The sequence below is a fragment of the Hipposideros armiger genome, unplaced genomic scaffold, assembly GCF_001890085.2.
Source record: "Hipposideros armiger isolate ML-2016 unplaced genomic scaffold, ASM189008v1 scaffold_5, whole genome shotgun sequence".
In the NCBI taxonomy this organism is placed as follows: domain Eukaryota; kingdom Metazoa; phylum Chordata; class Mammalia; order Chiroptera; family Hipposideridae; genus Hipposideros; species Hipposideros armiger.
The window spans coordinates 7,964,301-7,988,636 of NW_017731355.1; the positions used below are offsets into that span (position 1 = coordinate 7,964,301).

General features: G+C 39.3%; 1 protein-coding gene across 1 annotated transcript in view; it reads left to right on the forward strand.

The window, feature by feature from the left end:
* The first annotated feature begins 2,258 nt into the window (after nucleotides 1-2,258).
* The window catches only part of FERMT2 (FERM domain containing kindlin 2), a 77,038-nt gene continuing 54,960 nt past the window's right edge, over nucleotides 2,259-24,336 (forward strand). The window contains exons 1-2 of the mRNA XM_019646124.1: nucleotides 2,259-2,365; nucleotides 2,753-2,918. Coding sequence (XP_019501669.1) covers nucleotides 2,762-2,918 — 157 coding nt within the window. The 5' untranslated portion in view covers nucleotides 2,259-2,365; nucleotides 2,753-2,761. The remainder of the gene's footprint in view (nucleotides 2,366-2,752; nucleotides 2,919-24,336) is intronic.

The window sequence follows — 24,336 nt, forward strand, 5'->3', positions numbered from 1 at the left end:
TCTTTTGGGGATAAGGTGTGAAAATAAACACATAAAAATTTAAAAACCAGTATTTTCCCAATAATGACATTTGTCCATGGAAAAGACCTACTGTTTCCTTGACATTTGTGTTAATTTGGTGCTAACATGTTTTCCATTTTCTTTGTGCCAAGCTACTTGTCAATTTGTGGGCAATGCAAAGAATTTGAAGTCCCTGATCTCAAAGAACTCATGTGTTATTTGGGGATATTAAAAAACACAAGGAAACCCCTGAAAACCCTGCCAGAAGTCCGGGAGCTGCTCTATCTGTCGTGTCCATCATTGTGAATGTATAGTTTGCACAGAGAAATTGAGACGCTGAATGCAATGCAAGCTGGTGATAGAAAGGCTCTGAATGCAAAGCTTTGGAGTTTGTAGAAAATGAAGAACAATAAAAGACACACAAAATCTCCTATAATCTCAACACACAGACAACTTGTTAACATTTTGGTGTTTCCTTGCAGACTTTTTTCTCTGAATATTTAAGAATAGATAAGCTTGTGATTTTACAGCGGCATGTAGTTTTGTACCATAACAAGCAATTTCCTATTTTATTACATTTTCCTATAAATTTCAACGCCATAATTTACATAAACATCCTCTTCTGCCTGGACATTCATATTGCTTCCCAGCGAACTACTTGGAACTTCCATGGGTAGACATAATTGGAAAGTGGACAGACTACAGACTCGGGGCATCAATTTCTCCATGATGACTAGCTGAAAATACTATAGTGGTTTTCCGTATTTTTTGTGCCAAACCGCTGGCATCTGACTAAATTTCGCCGCTTTCCTTTCACTCCTGTACGGGTCCCACCCCTTTCTTGAGGCCTCTAACGTCTCTTTTTCCCAATTGTATTGATGCCTAGTGGGTTTCTTCTCTTTGAAGTGTTTGACACAGCTCAAGACGACTTTGAGACTCTTAAAACTGGGGTCTTTTATGGGACCTGGTATATCTTATCTGAGTCTATACCGGACGTAAATTATTTTGAGCCATGCATTTGCCAGCGAGGCAGCTTCCCTAGCTCGTTGTTTCTGAATAGAGCCCGCTCCACAGTGCAACAGTAAAGGGGGGAAGTGGAAGTATGTACTCCATCACTAGTCAGTCTCAACAGGTAAGGTTCTTTAGTTCTTCCCTATACCTGCTGGCACCAGTCAAGAGCTATTAAAATTCCTTCAAGGTGTGGCTGAGTGGAGTAGAGGATGTATATCTATCTAAAAGCCTTAGTAGACTTAGATCTAAGTTGCATATAAAAATACACAAATATGTGGAAAGCAGAGCTGGAGAGGCTGGAGAAAGTTTCTGAGAAAAAAAAAATCACTGCACTGATTTTTTCTTTTTCTTCTTTTTTCTCAAGAGCATCGTGAGACGGACGTATTCGAGTCGCTTCTAGTAGGAGCTTCCGAATGGGTTAAGAGCGCATGCAAACTCTTGGGAGTCCAGTAGGAGTTACTGGTTGTGCCGGACATTGCCTGCAAAGCAATTTTTGTGGCTCACCTCCCTCTGGGTTTTCTCATTCTTTTGTGGGATGTTCATGGAGCTGGCTCGGACATTCACTTTTTAAAGTTTTTACGTCCCAAACCCTTCTCTCCAGCTCCCGGAGTGCGGCACCTCTCACCGCCCCCAGACTTTTGGACTCGCTCCAGGCGTGGGGAGGGGGCGGAGGGACTTTGGTCCCTGAAAACGACCTTGCCCTGGGAATTTCCTGTGGCCATTTCTCACGGACAAGCCCCCTGCTCCGACTGGAGGTGCAGACACGCACGGCCGCGGGGCCGTCCAGCCAGAGACGCGAGCGCGGAAGGGAGCGCCTGGCCGCCCACCCGCGAGCCCTTCGCTCCCCCTCCTCAGGTCCCGCCGCGGAGAGCCCGGATGTTGGATTCAATCCCTACGCCGGGTCCTTCATTTCCATAAAAGGGCAGCGGCTCCGCGGGGCTGAGATTGCTGCGGCCGCGGGCGCCCCCCGCCTCCCCCGCACAGCTCCCGCCCCCGCGCGCCGCCTGGTCCCCAGCCCGGGAGTCCGCTCGGCCCCCAGCCCGGAGCGCGGGCGCGGCGGCCGGTGGGGGAGGGGGCGAGGCGGCTGGCCCCGCTCGGGGCGGCTCGGCTGGGCGGTGGAGAAGGGAGCAGGCGCGCCCAGCCCAGCGGTCCTGGGGCTGAGGGGGCGGGGAGAGAGGGGTGGAGCGCTGCGAGAGTGGCAAGGGGCCTCGACGACGGGACTCCATTAGTGGCTCGGGCCGGGAGGCTGCGCTTCGCCGGGTGGAGAGGGGGACCGGACGCCGCCGCCCCGCCAGCCCTCGCCGCCGCGCCTGTCGCCGCGCGAGCCCCAGGCCGGGAGCGCGAGGAACGCGCGGTGAGGGGCTGGGACCCGAGGGGGAGCGCGGCTGGGGAGGAGGAATGTGGAGCCCGCGGGCGGCGTCTCCCCGGGTCGGGGTGCGGCTCGCAGGCCGGCAGGTGAAGCCCGCCACGGTCCGCTAGGCGCGGGCCGCTAGGCTGGAGCCGCGCGGGGCGCCGTGGCCGCCGAGGGCCGCTGCGGGCGGGAGCGCAGGGCGGCCGCCGGGAAGAGGCGCAGGGCGCAGTGTGCCCGCAGCCCTGCCCCGCCGCCGCCGCTCTCCGGAGTTCGTGCGGAAACCCGCGGGTCCTCCACCTCCCACCCCGCGGCCGGCTCTGCGAATTCGGTGGGATTTGCCTTCCTTTGGGGGAGTGACGCTTACGAGAGCCATTTCCTCCGTGCTTGCAGGAAGGAGCCATGGCTCTGGACGGGATAAGGATGCCAGATGGCTGCTATGCGGATGGGACGTGGGAACTAAGCGTTCATGTGACGGACCTGAACCGCGATGTCACCCTAAGAGTGACCGGGGAGGTCCACATTGGAGGGGTGATGCTCAAGTTGGTGGAAAAACTCGGTGAGTAGCATCCCAGCCGCGTCAAAGTAACGAACGCTCCCGGACTGGGGGAGGGGGAAGACTTTCGGCGGGGGGAGGGGTGAGTTTTGGAAGTCTTGGTTGGCACCCACAAATACTTTTTAAAAAAATATGACCTTTCAATATTTAAGCAAACAGACCTTTTCCCCTTTGCATCTTGTTTTGTTACTCTTTGAAATTTTTATAATGTAGTGATTCCAGCGCCTCAATTAATGAATTGCGTAGTTACCGGCGAAAAGTCCTTAATTCTTTTACGTTTAGCAACTTCACATTAGAAGAAATGAGAAAAGTGCGCAAATGGATGTTGTGAGGGGGATATTACGAGGGCATGTCGTTATCAATTACTTATCTTAAGTTTACCTGTATGTTGGTGACATTTGGTACTGAGGATGATGCAAACTCTAAGAATAAACTGTACCGGGAAAATGTGGAACTTCTGGCGCCAATGTGAAGGTTCTATAGCTATATTACTGCGTGATGGAGTGTATTAAAATAATGTTCCAGTCATCCACACTTACAAGGGGTGGGGCAGTGTTTGACTATCTATAGCCCGTGCTTTAAGCTATTTCGGGCGTTCGATTTTATTTTAATAACAAGGTAGTGAAAGAGTTTTGTGTTGAAAAGCAGACATTGTTAAACCAATTCGAGATTGACAGTATTTACTTGGGTACAAATATATACTGGATTGATTTAAAACTGGCTTAATTTTAAATAATAGGGTATCCAACAACATATGTATAGGCATATTTCTCAGTACACAGTTTGTGATGGGTTTTCAGCTGGAAGAATCTACTGAAATGATCCAATAAATGATTTTATCACAAGAAAAATGCTGGGAGGACTGTCTTCCTGAGCTTCAAAGTGCCTTTTGAATGTAATGCAGTTCCGATAAAGTGATAGGTCTGGCATTGTCTTTTTAGGCCTTTTTTTAGTTTGTTTTAAACACAGCATTCTTTCTTCAAGCCACTCTGAAAAAGTAGAAAAGTGGTATTTATCAGGAAATGTATTTCTTAACAAGGGATTGTTGTATACCTACCATATAAACTTACTGAAATAGTGCCCCTATGTAATTTGCAAAATAAGGCAGAATTCATTTAAGTGGACCGTCTTTGTATTCCTGCAGGAAGTTTAATTATTGAAGGGCCAAAAAGAAGCTCCTTACAAGGTAGCCGCCTCCTCAGGACTGTGCATTGTTTGGCTTTCTGAGACATAGCCCAGGATAAAGAGCCCCCCTGGGTAGCACTTTGAAAATGAGATTTTGCATATTGTTTTTCCAATTAACTGGTGGTTAACATTTTTCTTATCTGATTTGAATAAATCAACTGCTGTTTGCAAAATATTTGTGAACCTTTTTTGTCCAGCACTATTGTGGGATTATTTACAGAAGAAAATGTCAAATATAATTTTTTTATTTCCTTTGTTTTCAAAGGAAACAAGCATTTATATCAGATTGCTTTATATATGTTAAATGGACCTTATTAATAACACTGGTTTCAACAAGAGATATTGTGAAAAAAGGAGCTGTTGAAGGTGACTGAGACAAACTTGTAGTTCTTGAAAGCCAGCCTTTAATGAATAAATAATGACTTCTGTATTTGTATTGCATTGATTAGAACTGTTTATTACAGACTCACAGGCATAAATAGAAATATAGAGAATAGTCTATTTGCAGAGAGAGCTGATGTTAATTGTAAGTGACTATAGTGTTCATCTTTTAATGTTGAAGCATTTTTAATTTTTTTATGTAGTGGAAAAAAGCCCAACATGGTAGGAAATGCTGTGTACATGTGAACCTTGCTTCTTTCTTGAACTGAGCTAGTACTGATCCTCTTATATTTTGACTTCCAAATAGAAAGTGCTTTTCAACATAATTATGAGTTTTCTGTTTGATAAAAGGATAGCTAACCGATTATTTGCTCCTGGTTTTAGGATTAGATACTTTGAATGGTAAGCTATTTTGTTACCTATTGGCAAGTAAATAGAGTTCTCCTCTATTACAAATTCAGTAGGGTACCATTTAAAACTTACAAATCAGGATAGTGAAATTAGAAAATAACTTTACAATTAATTCTTCAGTTTCCTAAAACTGGAATGACCTGCCTTCTGAAGCTTCAGTTGTGTCACTGAAGGTGTTAAAGGGCAGACTGAATGGCTACTTGTCAATAGTAGCTGAAGTACATCAAAGCAACTTGCAGAGTCTAGATGACAAGAGGTGGAGATCATGGTAGGGATGAGATGTCACAGGGTCACATGTCACGGGATTGCAGAGCCGGGATGGACAATTAGCAGAACCAGGCTACTGTAGCCTTGTAACAGTTTAGGGTACCTCAGAACAGAAGGTACCACAATATTCACCTACAACTTCAAACTCCAGATACCTGTATGATACCCTCTTGTCCTCATCAGAGTGTGTACAAATACCAAAAGCATTATGTTGCAAGGCTGTGATAGTCAGTGATAGCAGTTTCCTTGGGATTAATATTCTATGATGACTCCTCCCCTTAACATTTTATTAAAATTTTGTGTGTCTGTGCATATGTGGAATTTTCTGGGAAGAGGCTTTTTAGCTTTCATCACATTCTCAAAGAAGCCTATGGTCAAAAAATGGTTATGACACTATGGATTGGCCCTTTAAGGTCAGCCTTATTGTGAAGGTGCAGTGTTCACCCAGACTTTTAGGCAGTTTAATTAAGCAAGCTAAAAAAGTAAATAATGTTTCCTTAGTATGTGTCAGCAACATCTTTAGTTAGAATTTTATAAAGAACTTTCGTACTTTAGTTAAGGTTGTTAAACCATGGTACTTAGGTACATGACTTTAATTGAAAGATCTGAAAGGTCCCTTTTAAATCTTAGTATAAAACATATTTATCATTCTACACTAACCTTTTAAAAGAAAACAGTGCACGCCATGAAGAAGTGAGCTTTAGGGAATTATATCGAGATGTGACAAACTTTTTGCATCTGTGACTTAGTCTAGGCTGATAGAGACAAATAATCTCAACATTGATCCCCCCCAATGTTTATACCTCATTCTGAAAATGAAAAATTATTTTTAGAAATAGAGATTAAAAGCTTTCAATAGAATTTTTAAAATTTATTGCACTTTTTGTTAAAGATGATTTTCAAACCTGTACATATAGTGTTTTTTATTTTAAAGGAAAGGGTTAAAATATAGAACATCAGGGATAAGGATTATTAAAATAAGATATGAGAAAGTAGAATTGTAAAGTAGTTGGTTGCATCACAAAATTTGTAAGAAGAGGCCGGGTTTTATGGGATTCCCTGATGTCCTCTGGAGACCCCTGAGAAGCATTAAAACTGTTCTCCATAGGATTTAGAGCCTAGTCAGGGTTGAGGATTCTAAATACCAAAGAGATGCTTTGTTTCACTGCATTTTAGTATCACTTTATAAAAATTGTTGTTTTTAAACTTCTGTGTACAATTAAATTTTTACTTTTCTGTAAAAATTCATTTTAGTTGAAGAGGGAGGAATTGGTTGTAACATGGAACTCACTGAATGTAACTCTCCTGCCAACTTGGAGCTTGGAGGAAAAAATAGAGTATGTGATTACTAAGTTTCTTCTAGCTCTGATTATGAGTAGGAAGAATGTAGAAGTTGGCTTAGATCAGGTTAAATAATAATCCAGAGGGAAAAAATGTAAGTTGGGGGACTCAGGAATAATAAGAAATGTATGGAGCTGACTTAGAAAATTTGAGGAATATGTTTCTGAATGTTGCCTTCAGAAAGAAGTCGTCCTTGCTTTCAAGTGTGTTATATTCTTGCCATAATAATGAAATAGAATATATTTATGTTGGAGTTGCATGTTAGAATAGAGTTAGGTTGTGTGTTAGCACACATGACCCAAATAAAAAGAGTTTAGTTTAAATTACCCTTAAAAATCCCTTAAAGTGATCACAAAGTATAGTATACACATTCCATCTCACAGAAGTGCAAAATAGCTAGTTTTTCCTTCAGAAACTGCAAAAATAAATTTCTTTAGTTAAGCACCAGATGAAGAAATCGGTTTGCATTAGGGGCTTTGTTACACAAACACACGTTACATACTGGGATTAGAGCTTGGCAAGATGCATGCAAGGAGAGAGGCATAGGTAACTGGACAGCTCCCTTCTCTCACTTGTGCTTGGTGCCCTTGAGGAAGGCCTGATTATGAAGTGAAATGGTGTCTGTGCTATTGGAATCTTCAGTTTTTTCCATTGAGGGCATAGGGGTGAATTCGTGGAAATAAAATGATTCCATGATGTAGCCTCACTGCATTCGTCGTGAAATATATGCAGATATTAAGACATTTTTTTAAATTTTGGAGTGGGGTGAGAGAAACATTGAATGGTGAAATCATACAATTAAAGAGAATTGAATTTTAGTTAAATACATACTATTTGATAGCAAGTTTGCTCAGTGTTAAGAGCACTGTTAATGATCCATAGCAACTAGACATTGAATTTTATCTGTTTCTTAGTAAATTTTAAGCTCCTTAAAAATAAAGAACAGTATGTGAATTTTACTGAAATTCTCATAGCACCTAATGAAGGAGCTATTCCTTGGCTATATTATGTGTTTGCTGCTATGTCTTACACTTCATTACAACTAGAGTTAAGTTATTTATAGAGGCACTAAAAACAATGTATCTGTTTGTTTATTCAATTTCTTACAGAAGACCTTGTTGGAAATATCTAACAGCTATTGAAACAAATTGAAAGAGAGTTTAAAGTTTCATTTTTTTATCTTTTTTTTTTTTTTTGAAACTTCAAACTTCTAAGTTCAAGAATAGTAACAATTGGCCGGCTGAGTGGCTCAGTTGTTAAGAGTGCAAGCTCTGAGCAAAAGGGTAACCAGTTCGATTCCTACATGGGCCAGTGAGCGTGCACCGGAGCTGAGCTGTTGGCAGGATGGCTCAGTGGTTAGAGCGTTAGATCTTAGCAACAAGGTTTCCAGTTCGACTCCCACATGGGATGGTGGGCTACGCCCACCTGCAACTAAAATTGAACACAGCACCTTGAGCTGAGGGGCTGCGAGCTGCTGACAGGTGGCCCGATGGTGGCTGGACTTGGAGCTGAGCTAGCTGTGCCCTCCACAACTAAAATTGAAGGACAACAACTTGGCTGTTCCCCTTCCCTAATTTCTCAACACTGTTCCCCTTCCCCAATTCCCCAATAAAATCTTCAAAAAAAATTTAAAAATGAATAGTAACAATTAACATTGTGCAATTTTCCTGTAGATCACCAGTTACTTTTTTACCATTTGATTTTTCCTTGTACACACACACACACACACACACACACACACACACACACACACACACTTTTTGAACCATTTAAGTTGCAGACCTCACAGCCCTTCATACCTAGGTACTTAAAATACGTATCACCTAAGAATAAGGACTTTCTCTTAACATTTTATAGTACAGTTATCAAATTCAGGAAATTTAACATTGATTCAATACAGTTGTCTATTACTAATCGATACTCAAATTTGCCAGTTCTAGTAATGGCCTTTGTTTTTTCCATTCAGGGTCTTATTCCACGTTGAGTTGTCACTAAGTTGGCCTCATAGTCCCCTTTAATATACAGAATGGCTACCAAGTCTGTAACCACAGGAGAATATATAATAAATTACATTAAGATACATGTAATAAATAGTACCTGTTTCCAGACTTCATAATCACCCTATAGAATAGTTCCTTAGCCTATGTTTTCAAGACATTGTTTTACCTTTTTTAAATAAGATTCTTTGTTAGTGCAAATTTGACATCAGAATTTTTTTTATAGGTTCTTTCTCATATACTTTGTTTTTGAAGTTCAGTTTTTTTTCTTAGCTTACTATTATTGTAGACATTGATAATATTTTTAGATGTCATTGGGTATCGATAGATTTCCCATGTTGGCTGCCTTTAGACTATAATGGAAGCTAATGGATTACACAGAATAGTAAGAAACAGTATTCTGGCCCTGCCAGTTACTGGTGTGCTCTTTGGACAACTAACCCAACCTTCTGAGTGGGTTTTGACATCTGTAAAATGGAAATTTAGAAAAAAAAACAACAAACGTTCTCCCAGGTTTTGGTGAGAATTAAAAAATAATACATGTGGAAGGGCATTATATAAATTATTAGTGCTATACAAATGTGAGTGGCTATTTGCTCTAGCATTGAAAGTCTCTGAGTATACTGAACTGAAAAAAAAAGGAAAGGGAGTTAAAATGTAATCTAGACTATTCAATGTTAATAGGTTCCAGCTTTAATGGTGGTGAATGGTACTCAGAAGGAGCTCAGTTTGGGACTGCTTTGTGTTCTTATGCCCTAAACCTGAAAAATAGCTATCATTCCACCCTTCCTCTCACTTCCAAACACACACCTGCCTCTGTAATGTAGCAAAGAGCTATTTAACTACTGTTTTCATAGATTTCTGAAATGGAATGGACCAGTAAGTGGATGATGGTATTTTGGAGATTTGAAGAATGTATAACCATGAAGGCTTCAGTAGTAAAGTCTTTATTGAATACATTTTATATAAAAACAATGTGTTTTATTCAGTTAAAACAAAAATGATGTAAAATTGTTTCTTGGCATTTGAAAACATTGGGCGCATTTAGAAACTAATGACAATTGTTTCAGAAAAAAAACAAATGGCGTGCAGTATTATTATTTAAATTATTTTACTGAAATCAAAGTGATAATGCCGGTGCTGTGGTATGTTACAAAATGGGATATATCTGAGCAGTGTGAGGCAAACAGATATGTATTTGTAAAAGAATATTTTAAAGTATTGTTTTTTATTGAGATGTCGCATTTTACACTTGGATTTGTGGTTACAAATTCCTATGCATTATAATCCATTTCTAACATATTTGCATAATTATTGCATTTTTTTCTTGTTAATTTTTTTCATAATGTCAAGCTCACTGAGGCATAATTTACATATAGTAAAATTCATCCTTCTTAGTATAATATACTGAGTTTTGACCAATGCATACAGTCATGTAAAACTACCATAGTCAAGATTTCGAACTTACCCATCACTCCAAAAAGTTTCCTTGTTTCTTTATAATCAGCCCATCCCTCCAACACCAGCTCCTGAAAACCACTGATAGTTTGCCTTTTCTAGAATGCTCTCTAAATGGAACCATACAATATGTAGCTTTGAGGCTGGTTTCTTTCACTTAGCATAATACAGTTTATTTTATTTAAAAATTTTTTAGCATAATTTTAGATTCATTTGTGTGTGTGTCAGTTTTTTTATTGCTGAGTAGTAGTCCATTATATGGGTATGTAGCATAGTTTATCCATTCACTCATTGAAGGGCATATGTGTTGTTTCCAATTTTTGGAGATTATGGATAGGGCTGCTATAAACATTGCCATGAACATGTATTTTCATTTCTCTTGAATAACTATCTAGGAATGGGATTGCTCGGTAGTATCCTTATCCTAAGTATATACTTAAATTTATAAGAAACTGCTAGTGTTTTCCAAAGTAGCCACATCATTTTGTATGCTTATCAGCACTGTATGAGAACTACAAAAAAAAAAAAAAGTTATATGAGAATTCCAGTTGTGCTCTGAGTCTTCCTGCAGTAGTTGGTGGTGTTAGGTGCTTTTGTTTTTATTTTTTTTTTAATTTTAGCCAGTCTAGTAAGTATGTAGTGGCATCTCATTATGATTTTAGTCCACATTTCCCTAATGATTAATGATGTTGGGAGTTTTTCACGTGCTTATATGCCATCTGTATATCTTAGTGAAGTGTCTTCATATATCTTTTAAAGCCTTTTTTAAAATTGTGTTTTTCTTACTGAGTTCCTTATAGATATTAGATACAGTTCCTTTATCAGATAACGTATTTTGCAATATTTCCTCCCAGTCTAGCTTGTCTTTTCATTTTCTTAACACAGTATATTTCAAAGAGCAGAGTTCTTAATTTTGATGAAGTCCATTTTATCAATTTCTTTTCTAGGTTGAGCTTTTTAAAATAAATTGTCATGTATAAGAAATCTGCTTAATCAAGGTGGCAAAGATTTTGTCCTATAGGTTGTATAGTTTGCTTTTATATATTAAAAGGCCTGTATAAGGTATGGTAGTGATTATGTATGGGAAAGAAAATAATTATATCAATTATAATAATGTGATTACAATTTTAATTTAGTAGAATCAGAGGTATAAAATAGTCCAGTGAAAACTGACTTGTCATTAATCTACTAGAAAACTTAGATTTTTTTAGAACTTCAGTCATAAAAATGGATCTGTAGTGAAGCATATTTGAATTATCAAAGAAAAGGTTCAGAGATTAATGCTGTAGAAAAATTAAGTAAGTCTGGGTTCCAATTCTGGCCATACCACTTAATAGCTGTGTGATTTTTATTTTATTATTTTCTTTAGGCTGGGTGTTCAATATTAAGAATCTCAGTTTCCTTATCTGTTCAGTATAGATAAATACAGAATAAGCCTTCATTTAAATTTGTTCCCTTCCTTTTGTAATGTATTAGAGTACTTTAAAATTATTATTTCAAATATGATAACTCTGTAAATTAGAAGATACCATTCTAAAACAATACTGTTGTGGATAAAAGGGCCATTATACAAATCCTGGTCTACTTTCCTTTATTGAGAATATTATTTATTCACAGTGACTCACATAGAGTTAAGAGGTAAAATGCTTTGAAAATTTTATCTTCTCGTATTTTCTCAATTTCAATTCTGCTTCTCAGTGAATTAGTGTATATTAGAGAAGAAGAGCAGTAAATGATTACAATGTGAGGCTTACATTTGTATTTGCTGTTCTTTCGTGATTCAGTTTTCAGACCAGATCATTTACTATCTACTTGTAGAAGGACCAGCCAGCTTCAGTGTGTCCTTGGGCGACCCTTCCACAGTTTGGAGGTTCGGAGCTGATAACCTCTAGCCCAAAGGAGGTGTTATCTGCCTTAGAATCTGTAGTCAATCTTTTCTCAGATATTTAACTAGGTTATTTTTATATTATGCTACAACTAAAACAACACATCAGGTATTTTAAAGATCAATAGTAATTTCAAAGCATCCACGTAATGGTTTTTGATATCTTTTTCTTAATGGAACACATAGGGTTATGAATAAAACACCAATAAAGTGCCAGCATTATTGATTATAGATAAAGATGTCTATTGGATAAGTGCCTCCCAGTTTAATGTTCCTTAATGTAATTCCTGGTTCAGATTTGAGAATTGCATAACCTTTGAAATTAAAAATAACTTGAAAAATGGTACAATTGCTGTATCAATTTTAAATGTTTTATGCAAGGAGTTGATGACTTCTGTTGCTGTGATAGAATGCCCTTGCTGTGAAGCCTCTATAGACGGGGGTGGGGCAGCTTACTTGTGTCACAATCCTGACTTTCCTTAGGTGTCCAACCTCGGGCTGTCTGACCTACCTGTCTGTGCCTCTGGTTTCTCATCTGTAAAACGGGGATAATGACAGACCTTGTCATAGCATTTTTTTTAAGGATTAAGTTAGGTAATACATATGAAGTGTTTAAAAGGAGTAACAGAGTCCCTGGCAATTAGTCAAGGGGATATAGTTATAGTTCAATAAAATGTTATCCTCAGTTATCCTTCAAATACTGTGTAAACCTAAAACATAAATTTGATTTGTGGATTGAAGTAGATTATCTAGTTAATTTCTCATTGTATTTATGTAGTATTTAACCAAAATTTTATAAATTGTTTTTAATGGTTCCAAAATCTCTGAATATGTTCCCTAAAGCCAGACTGCTGGAGTTTGAATACTGGCCTCACTATCTATAAGCTTTGTAACCTTGTGCCACGTTATTTAATATTGCTGTGACTTAGTTTCCTTGTGAGTAAAATTAGGGATAATAATATACTTACCTCACAGGGTTGTTGTGAGGATTAAATAACTATGTATTATATGTATAAAGCACATAGTGCCAGTTCTTGGCACATAGTACTAGTTATACTAGTTATTATGTTACTGATTATCGTAATGGAACTCTGAGATATTTTGTATTAAATATCTTATGACTTTGGGAGAATAAATGCCTTAAAGAACTTAGACTGGGAAAGAGGGGCTCTAGAGTGAGAAGGGACATTTATGTGTAAACATTCCTGCATAAAGATAATTGTAGGGAGCATTTCTCAATCTGTTGAGATTTTGCTTTTTGGCAATTGTCCGTTTGTCAAATAAATTCATAAAAAGTCTCTAAAAAAGATAATTCTATATACTCATAACTATTATTTTTGATAGTTTTTAAAGGTATATAGAATGTGGCTTCTGTGGGGGGAAGAAAAGATACATGAACTTGACCTTATCAGTAGTAGCAGAAGCAAACTTTTATGGAGAGCCAAGCATTACATTAGGTAATGGGACATAGCCCCCACTTAAAATGTGAGCAGCTTTCTACCAAAATAAAAACAGAAGATTGCTTTCACTTGACAGTCTAGTTGTGAAGTGCCAAATAAGTGGCATAGGAAGAGATGGGGATTTAGAAGCATGATCGGTGACTGGCCTTAACTGAAGGACGGTCAGGGTGACAAGTTAGGAAGAAAGGCATTCCAGGTTGAGAATTGCAGGTGTATTGGAGACTGGCTTAGAAAAGTAGCAGATAAAATTATAGAGAAGAAAGATAGAGTTAGGAAATTATATTCTATTATTCCTCCACTCACCCATTTAATATTTCAAATGAGAACCTACCGAATACAACACACTGTATTATGAATGGGAGAAACTTCAAGAGATGAACAAAATTAACTCATTCCTTAGCCTCACTGAACTTGAAGTCTTAGGGGCAACAACAGTCTTTACATAATTCATTTCTATAATGTGATGATTGTTATGATAATTGAAATACAGAGGGTGCCAAAAAAAGTATACACATTTTAAGAAAGGAAAAACTGTATTAAAATTGTAATAGTCAATATATACAGATAACAAAAGATGAATAAAAGTCATGTTTGACTTCTCTAATTACAAGAGGTGCTCAAAGTGGTTACCACAGACATAATTGTCATACATTTTATTCCCTTCTTAAAATGTGTATACTTTTTTTAAATAATTGTTTTATTTTTCAATTACAGTTGACATACAATATTATTAGTTCAAAGTGGACCATATAGTGATTAGACATTTATATACTTACGAAGTGATCACCCCAATAAATCTAGTACCCACCTGACACCATACACAGTTATTACATTATTATTGATTGAAATCTTACCATTTGCAACGATATGGATGGATCTAGAGAACATTATGCTAATGAAATAAGTCAGACAGAGAAAGACAAATACCATATGATTTCACTTATATGTGGAATCTAAGGAATAGAATAAATGAGCAAACTAATCAGAAACAGTCTGAGACATAAAGAAAAAACTAAGGGCTGCTAGATGGGAAGGGAGGTGGGTATGCGGGAGAAGGTGAGGGGATTAGAAAACAGAATCAGGGCCAGCTGGTTGGCGCAATTGGTTAAGAGCACAAGCTCTGAGCAACAGGGTCGCCAGTTCAATTCCCACATGGGCCAGTGAGCTGCGCCCAAGCTGAGCTGCCAACAGGTGGCCGGATGTCTCAGCTGGTGAGAGCACATGCTTCTAACAACAAGGTTGCTAGTTCGACTCCCCCATGGGATGGTGGGCTGTGCTATGCCCCCCGCCCCCAACTAGATTGAAAGCAGCGACTGGACTTGGAGCTGAGCTGCGCCCTCCACAACTAAGATTGAAGGACAACTTGACTTGGAGCTGATGGGTCCTGGAAAAACACAGTGTTCCCCTTACCCAATTCCCCAACACTGTTCCCTTCCCCAATTCCCCAATAAAACCTTCAAAATAAAGAAGAAGAAAGCACAATCGGTAACCACAAGATTGCCACGGGGATACAAAAGACAGTTTGGGGAATATAATCAATGATGTTGCAAAGATTTTGTAGGGTGTCAGATGGACACTTGTCTTATAGGGACACCACTTCATTGACGGTGTAGGTGCCTGAACACTGCACTGTACACCTGAAGCTAAGTAATGATGAATGTCAACTGTAATTTAGTATTATATATGTAGTCACAGGATGTGGAGTACAGCGTAAGGAATAGAGTCAGTGAAACTGTAACAGCTATATACGAAGTTGGAGGGGTAGTAGATTGGGGGAGGGGGTTTATTTTGTGAGAGGTATAAATGTCTTAACTATTACATTGTTTTGTACACCTGAAACTAATAAAAAAAATGTGTAGACATTTTTTTGGCACCCTCTGTAGTTATAGGAGTATGTACCCAGGTACTTGACTTAGTATGTAGGTAAGGATTTTTTGAGGAAATGAGTTTTAAGCTGAAGATGGAGTAAGAATTAGCCAGAAGCATGACAGAGGATGTTAAGCATCCTCTGGGGTGGAAGAACAAGAAGCTGGGAGAAGATGAGAAGTCCCAGCATGAGGTGGAGCAAGGGAGGGTGGCCGTTTGAAGAGCTGGAAAAAGTCTAATGATGGGGAACCAGTGGCTTGACAGGCTTAAGAAATAAGCAAGTACTTAAAGTGCTTTGTAAACCAGGTTTCAAAGATCGTGTTATAATAAGAACAGTGAATGCCAATAAAAGATTTTAAACAGGGAGAGACATCAGATTTTTACTAATTTGAAGTTCATCAGGTACATATAAGTCAATAACAGAAGATATAAGCAATAATAAGCCTCTTGGATTATAAGAAATATTTTTTCCAATAGTCTGTACTCTAGTCCTGTATTAGGATTTGTTAGTACTTTCCAAAATAAAGTTAAAATATCAAAGCCAATAAAACATTCTTACTAAGTTACTGTTTTGAACTATAGAATAGCAGTGCCTTTGATCATCTTTAAAAGATAAATCCAGTTAGCACTTCTGTACGTCACATACTAATTGATGAATTCAGCCCCGATGTTACTCTCAGAATTTGTCAGATGTTGACATTGCATGGACTCCGAGTTCAGTCTTCTAGGAACTAAGCCAAGTTGAACCAAATAAGTAGTAAGCCTTCAGGATTGGATAGAAAGTTACCCACCCTCTGGAAATGAATAATTGGCATACCTTCTGTTTGTGTGCTGTCTGTAATTGCATGCATGGTTTATGTGACCTGATAAGGTTTCTCAGCTACTTTGAGTTAGTATATTTTGTAGTATCAAATAGTGCATTGAAATTGGTACACATTATTACTTGGGGTTTATAAGTAGCTTCAAAAGACGAATTTGTTTTTGATGAGTGAATTCCTTGATTTTCAGTCAGCTAGCTATGTCAAAGAAATATCAATTTGCCAACTTATCAGTTTATTTTCTAAATACTTTGCATAGTTGATCAATCCATCTGCTTTAGTCAGCCCTGAAGCCTTAAAAGTTTGTTGAAACTCTCACCAGAATTTTACTATGCTTCAGCCCTTTGTCTTCAGGATTGCTTCAAATCTCCCCACAATAGTCCCCTTAGCCAATACAGGTCACTTGGCTCTGAGGTAGGGAAGGTAGGTACTTAGTTAAGGAAGGGAAGGAAGGAAACACAGCCCCCATGTGATGTTTATCTCACTTCTCATTGTTCATTGGTCCCTGACAAGACCTGGTAGTTCTACTTTATTTCATAATCTCTTTACCTCCCTGATATCCAGTCTATTTTCTGTCTTACTCATAAATACCTATTTCCTATAAGAAATGTGTAGGAGGGCCGGCCAAGTGTCTCAGCTGGTTAAGAGCTCGCTTGGTAGCGCCAGCTCTGAGCAGCAGGGCTGCGGTTCGGATCCCACATTGTCACTGGCCCGCTACAGCTAAGATGATGAACAACAGCTCTACCTGGAGCTGGGCTGCTGTGAGTCGCCGGCGACGGCATAGGCTGCAGCAGGGCTGCAGTGAGCTGCTGTGAGCTACATGAGTGGCTGGCAGCCAGCGTGAGCGGCTGGCAGCCGGTGTGAGCTGCTGGGAGCGGCCGACCAATGACCGGCGACCGATCTGCCTCACCCGGGAAGAGCACAATGGTCATACCAACATGGGCCAATGAAGCGAAGTCCTCCACAACCAGGCTGAAGAACAAAAACAGCAATTTGTCTACCTGTCTGTTCCCCTTCCCTGATTCCCCAATACTATTCCCCTCCCCCAATTCCCCAATAAAATGTTAAAAAAAAATGTTTAGGAGAGTCATCAGGATTTTACTGGGAAATATGAATGAGTCTTAGCATTAGTTGTTTGTCCTTAAATTCAGCAGGTCCAAACCTGCTACTCTCTTTACTTGGTTAAGGGAGTGTTGTTTAAGAATGCCATTTCTGGGGCTGACTGAGCAGCTCAGTTGGTTAAGAGCACGAGCTCTGAGCAACAGGGTCACCAGTTCAATCCCACATGGGCCAATGAGCTGCACCCGAGCTGAGTGGCCGCTGAGCTGCCAACAGATGACAGGATGGCTTAGCTGGTGAGAGCATGTACTCCTAACAACAAGGTTTCCGGTTCGACTCCCACATGGGATGGTGGGCTACACCCACCCGCAACTAAGATTGAACACGGCACCTTGAGCTGAGTGGCCTCAGGCGGCCAGATGGCGACTGGACTTGGAGCTGAGCTAGCTGCGCCCTCCACAACTAAGATTGAATGACAACAACTTGACTGTTCCCCTTCCCCAATTCCTCAACACTCTTCCCCTTCTGCAACACTCTTCCACTCCCCAACTCCCCAATAAAAATCTTTAAAAAAAAAACATTTAAGCATTAATTTTACTTGTAGGGCCTGTCTTTACACATTATTGGCAATAGTTTCTCATTAGAAACATTAGAATATCTGTTTCAGGAATTGGAGAGGAAAGCTAAAAGATTTCTGTTGTCAGTAGCGTAGTAAAGGAAAGGAACCTTGGCCTAAGACAACAAATTGTAGCTGGGAGACGGGAAAGATGCAGGTTAATTCCTGGGGAAGTAGCCAGTTGTCCTCCTTTGGCTGGAAGCCCTTGTCTTCCCTCACAGTTTGCCAGCGACATTCCCTTTCTCCCCCTCCAGCCCACACTGCAGGTGCCTAATGAGCAGTATAGTTTAATATTACTAGTAATACGCTTTGGATTATTTTAGATTGGATAACAGTCTTATTTGGAACCTATTTATAATGTTTCTCTGTGGATAATCTGGTTTCTAAGACTTGCAAATGAATGTGTGGAACATAATCATTTTGCACAGTAGGGATTGTCCTGAGCAAAGGAATTCATCCTTTTTAGAGAATGGGAGAAAGAAGAGGAAGTCAGATGTTTGATTCCCCGTGTTTAGGGGAATTGACTGCATTTCTACTTAGTATAGAAGCATGTTTTAATTATGAAGCTGAAGAAGATAAAATGGATTTTTAAACATACAATTAAATTAATAAATCTTGCATCATTTTCCTTGATGGTTAAAGAGTAATTTCCTTGTTGGGATTAATGTTTTCTTAGAGTAATGGAGGATCTTTAAAATTTTCAATATGAGGCATCATTATTCATTTATCAGTTATTGCATACCAGTGACTGAGTTAGGTGCTAGAAATATAATGGTGATTGAAGTCGACATTGTCCTTGTCTTCTCAGAGTTCAGTGTGAAGAAAGACACCTCCCCCTCCCATGAACAAAATGAATACAAGTTTTGATAAGTGATACCACCGTGTACTGAGCTAGAGAATAATGAAGGACATAGGACATTGGAGAGCTCATCTTAGCTAGGGTGGTTAAGGAAGGCTTCTCTGAGAACATGAAATTTAAACTAAAATTTGAAAGATGAGAGGGAATTAGACATTCAAAGAATAGACTAGCATGTTCAAAGCCACTGGGGCAGGAAAGAGCGTACTTATTAGATAGTTCTTAGAAAAAGAAGCAGAGAAAGTAGCACGGGCTAAATTCGGAGGAGTGGATGAGCCATGTTGTGTGAGGCTTTGTAGACAATGAGAAGGCATTTGTATTTTATTCTAAGTGCAGTTGGAAGCTGTTAAAGGATATTCAGCAGGGGAATGACATGCATGTGCTGAATAGATCACATTGGCTGTTGTGTGGAAAGTACTGAATGGAATCAAGAAGACCAGTTAGGAGGCTGCTGTTGAAGTTAGTAGATGATGATGTTAGTAGAGATGAAATAGGGTGGTGCCAGTGGAGATTGAAATGGAGATTTTTGGAAGTGGAACTGAAGGGCTTGCTGATAAATGTGGGGAATACAGGAAAGAGAAGACTCCATTACTTATAGATTCTGGCTTGAGCATTAGTGCTATTTTGTAACAGTAGGGATAGGAGAAAATTGGGTTAAGCTTGACCATACTAAGTTTGAGACACTTTTGAGACATCCAGGGGGAGATGTGGATTAGACAGTAGGATGTATAAGCTAAGCAGAAGGTTGGGCTGGAGATAAAAATTGGGAAGGTAAAGTATACAGATGCTATTGAAAGCCATGGGAATGGTTTGAGATATCTAGGGGTTCCTAGAAGGCGGGAAGGGCAGCAGAGCACAGGTAGTGGGATGGGTTTCAGATAAATAGGAAGAGAGATGCTTTTTGCATCGTAACACAAAGGCAGGAGACCCATAGGGGAAAAAATGGAGGTTTGTAGATTTGGTTGGCATGTGGGTCAGATAGTTCCAATCTGATGGCTACTATATTTTCTGAAGTATTGGGTTGTCAAAAAAGTCATGACATATTTTTTTCTGTTTTTTGTTGCAAAAATGCGTCATGACTTTTCCGACAACCCAATAGAATCCATGGTTGTCTACTGAGAAGGAGGATTCTCAGGAGTTGGAGGAGGTTGAAAAGTTTGACATACAGCGGTGGACAGAAAGAACATAGTGGATTGCCCTGTGGTATCTTGGACCCTGTTGACCTTAAGTTTATAGTAATTGTTTCTGCCCGCCTAATTGGGACATGAAGGAGGAAGAATCCTCTAAGTTTGGTAGATGAGTGACCAGGTGGCTTAGGTAAACGGGAGGAGGAGCTTGGAAGTCTCGTTTTGGAGGTCAGCAGGACCCTGGCCTAGGTATCTGGTCTGGGGAGTGTGCGTGACTTGTTTGCTGCAGTGTCAGACCAGCCACACAGTCGTTTTGTTACTAGCGCACTAGGATTGAGGTGTTTTTTACCATCAGTAAAGACAGTAAACTCTTGAATATGGTAATAGTTATACTATCTAATTTGGGGCGCAAGAGGATCATAAAACAAAAGGAAACAGAAAGTCAACAATGCTAGCAAAATTCAAAAATATCTATTTGCGAGCCAGCCGAGTGGCGCGATGGTAAGAGCTGACTTGGGATGCCAGAGGGCCCCGGTTCGGATCCCACATATGAGGGTCAGTGACACTGCCCTCCACAGCTAAGATGCTGAACAACAGCTCAACCTGGAGCTGGGCTGCTGTGAGTCGCCGGTGACGGCGTAGGCTGCAGCCCCTGCTGCAGTGGGTTGCCATGGGCTACCATATGTAGCCAGCAGTCAGCGTGAGCGGCCATCCAGAAGCCGGCAACTGATCTGCCTCGCCCGGGAAGAGCGCAATGATGGTGCCAACTTGAGCCAGTGAAGCAACGTCCTCCACAACTAGACTGAAGAACAAAACGACAGCAACTTGTCTGTTCCCCGTCCCCCAATTCCCCAGCACTTTTCCCATCCCCCCAATTCCCCAATAAAAATCTTAAAAAAAAAAAAAACTATTTGCCAAAAATAAGGCATGTGCCCAGAAAGCTTCTCTGTACTTATCATTTAAAATGAAATGTTGCCTCACCAAAGATTATCTAAAGTAATATAAACTTATGGTTTGTGGAAGTTACAAGAATGCTAAAGAAATTTTGCATTTCCTTCTTGAATTAATATTCTTTCTTAAATATGCAACTAGAAATCTAAGCCACTTAAAAGTAACATCTTGTTTTCTGCTCATTCCAAACCATTACTAATAAGTTACTTATTTTTAAAATGTGGGTACTATTTGGTTAATTTTCTGTTCAGCATTTTCTTGACTTTTTAAACAAAAGCTTTTTGTTTGAATGAAAGTAAAGAATTGCATTTTAGAAGCCCATATCAAAATGGTCATAGGAATTGGTGGCCCTGTTATTAGGAAAAGATTAAATAGGGTGTTATCAATAGTGTATCTCCTTTGTGCTCATATTTTCTAGAGTTTAAACTAACTGTCATTGCATAAAAAATATTTTCTCTATAGCCGAAAGTTTTTTGAAATATTTGTTTTTCTTGCCCCCAATGATGAAATCCTAAGCCTTCTGTTCCTTAGAACACATGATATCTTTGTAGAATAAATATACAACCAATTCTTGAATTTGAGGAGGATTCTATTAACAGTTGAGGGAGATTTTTATTGATTTAGTTAATGTTTTAGTAATTTGCAATTTTTATTATATGAATTTGAGTGCCTTTCAGATACTGTTATTTTTATGTGCAACACAGCACAGTATGATTGGCTCTATTAAATAAGGGAGGAACACAGGAATAATTCTTTTTAGAATCCTGGCAAAATGTTTTGAAAAATTAACATAATTTACCAAAAGCTATTCTAGAAGACCTTTGTTAGGTATATTAAAAAATCCAAGTAATTCTTGACTTCTAAAAACTTACTAAACAGGCTACATGTATAAAAAAATAAATAAATCTATTTTTCCCCCAAAGAAGGAAAGTAAACAATGATTTTATAAAGTACATTTTGCCCCCTTAGTTTTTCTTTCTGAAAAAGTTTGTATTTATGGTAGGTTGCTTCTGAAAATCTAGAAACAAAAATTTTAAATCATAATATACCAAATAAAAGGTTACATGATAACCTGGAGCTTAGCTGAAAATCATGGTATTAGAAAAATTGACTATTAGAATATATTGTTGAGCATGATCTACTTTGAATGGTTTCATAATGCTGATTAAAACAAGTTACTTTGGTGACTCCTACCATGGCAAGTGCCTGGCTGATTATTCGTGTGTGTGTGTGTGTGTGTGTGTGTGTGTGTGTGTGTGTGTGTTGCATTCAGTTGTCTTATGTTACATTTGAAACCAAGGCTGCCATTCCAAAAAGGCAGAAATGTTTGTTCATTTTGAACATGGTCGGGGGGCCGGACTGCGATGTGGAGGAGAGTTACAAGTATGGAAAGTTATTTCAAACCTTTAGATTATGCAACTGCAGGGAATGCCGGTAACTATTCTTTTATAAATCCTAATACCACTCAAGAAAATGAAGCCATTATTTTACTAATCAGTAACATTTGCTTGCCATTATTTATTAATAATTATTTATAGATGTCCATTTTCCTTTAAAAGTCAACATGTTTTTATGCTTCTAGTCAGTCTTTAGAGCAATAGGTAAATGTGTGTGTTGCTATCTGAAATCTATTATTCTATTATGCACATAGTGTTTATACAGGTTACAGTTGCATAGTGTGTTATGGTTCCACTTGCCACTGGAGAGGCTGTGCCATAACACACTAGATAACTTAAGTACTTTCAAGAGCTACTGCGTTGAGATGTACTGCTTTACATACACAATTTGGTGCAATTCAGTTTTTTCAGCTCGGACCAGGAATCGAACCGGCGACCCTGTTGCTCAGAGCTCACATTCTTGAGCGAGCTTTTAACCAACTGAGCTACTCGGCCATCCCCCCAGTTCATTATTTTTGAATGGTTCTCAGTTGGTATACCATCATTTTTCTCAAGATTTTGACCAGTATGTAAAACTTGTTTTTGCTGCTTCTGAGTAGAATAAATACATTTTTTGTGATATCCTGAGTGGAGTCATTTGTGAGACTTGATGTGGAGATAAGTATTAGTGTCAAAATAAGGTACATAGTATACAAAGCCAGCACCAAAGATTTTCTAGAAAATGGAAAAACATTGTCTTGCATATTTAAGAGAGCTCAGTCATGTCTCTAAAAAGCTTTGAAGTGACACTATGACACAGTGAGTCTCTGCTGAGGGACAGTCAAATTAAAGCATGATAATTGTAAATAGTATGTTTTAAGCTTAACAGAACCTTTGCAATCACTGTTTAAATAATACCACAATAGCTTCCCCTTCTTAAAACAGAAATTAAAAATACTCCTTGGACTTGCCATCATCTTTCTGTCCATCTACCACCTTTATTCTCCCCACCGTAACAAAATAGAAAAGTTGTCTATATTCCTTACTTCTGTTTCCTCTCTGCCCAGCCATTGTAGTTCACTTTCATGTCCACTCCCCCCTTAACTTGTTACATAGTCTCTCATTTTCACTCATGTACACTCTTGCCCCTGCAGTTCTTCAAAATTATCAGTGATGATTTTGAAACATAAATCGTTTCCCCGCTTAAAACCAGCTGACAGACCACACCCGAAGTAGCTTGGACTGGATCCAGGCATCAGTATATTTGGAGAGTCGCTCAGATAGTTATAATGTGAAAAAGGCCAAAAACCACTGCTCTAGTGGCTTCTCGCACACTCATAAAATCTAAACAGCTTTGAGCTACAGGGCTCCTGCCTTGCTCTCTGATGCCATTTCTTACTTTCTTCACTTGCTCCACCCTGGTCCTGTTGGCCTTCTTTAAAGATGCTGGAACTTTGTTCTTCTCATCACTGTCTCTGGCACTAAAACAGTGCCGTGCACATAGTACCTGTTCAGTAGATACTTGTTGAATTAATGAATGTTTTATAGACACTGTTCTTATTCTGTAGTAGTGATTACCCTACAATTAATGCTGTTTAGGTTGCTGGAGTTTTGAGTCTTCAAGAATGCTACCCAAAATTCTAATTTGAACACGTCAGTCTGAGTAGTCCATCTTCCATCACTGTCTACTTCTTTTGCTGTTAGAATGCTTTCATTTCCCAGTCTCTTGACCTGTGTACTGTTAATTAACACTTCTGATCTTTTCTGGCATCCTGCTTTTATTTTGTGTAATTTTTCTTTCTTATATTGTTGCTTAATCCACTATTTTCTGTGGGTAAAAAGATTGGTCTTACCAGTGTTGCCAGTCAGTAAGGTTTTCTTTTCCTTTTGTGGTTGTGTATTCCTCATAGGGTGTCTAGTACATCTTTGGATTGCATGCTCTTGTCTATTTATTATTGCTCAGTGAAGATGGGCTGCTCCTTTGGTGTGAAACACCCAAGATGGAATAGATCGGGGGAGGGCCAGACTTCAAAAGGGAAGGTGGGCATCAGGGGAGGTACCTGTTTCTGAGGTCAGAGTTTAAAGCCTAATTGATGAAAAGTTGAGATTTTATTGCTTCTGGGACCCACAGTTGTTCTGTAAAAGCCTAGATAGTAAATATTTGGGACTTTGTGGGGCCACGAGGTCTCTGTCACAACTACTTGTCTCTGCTGTTGTAGTGCAAAAACAGCCATAGACACTGTGTGAGCAGATGAGCGTATCCATTTTCCATAAAACTATTTATGGACACTGAAATTTGAATTTTATATAAAACTGTATAAATAATATTCTTTTGTGTGTTTTTTTTTAAATCTGTGCAATGTTGTG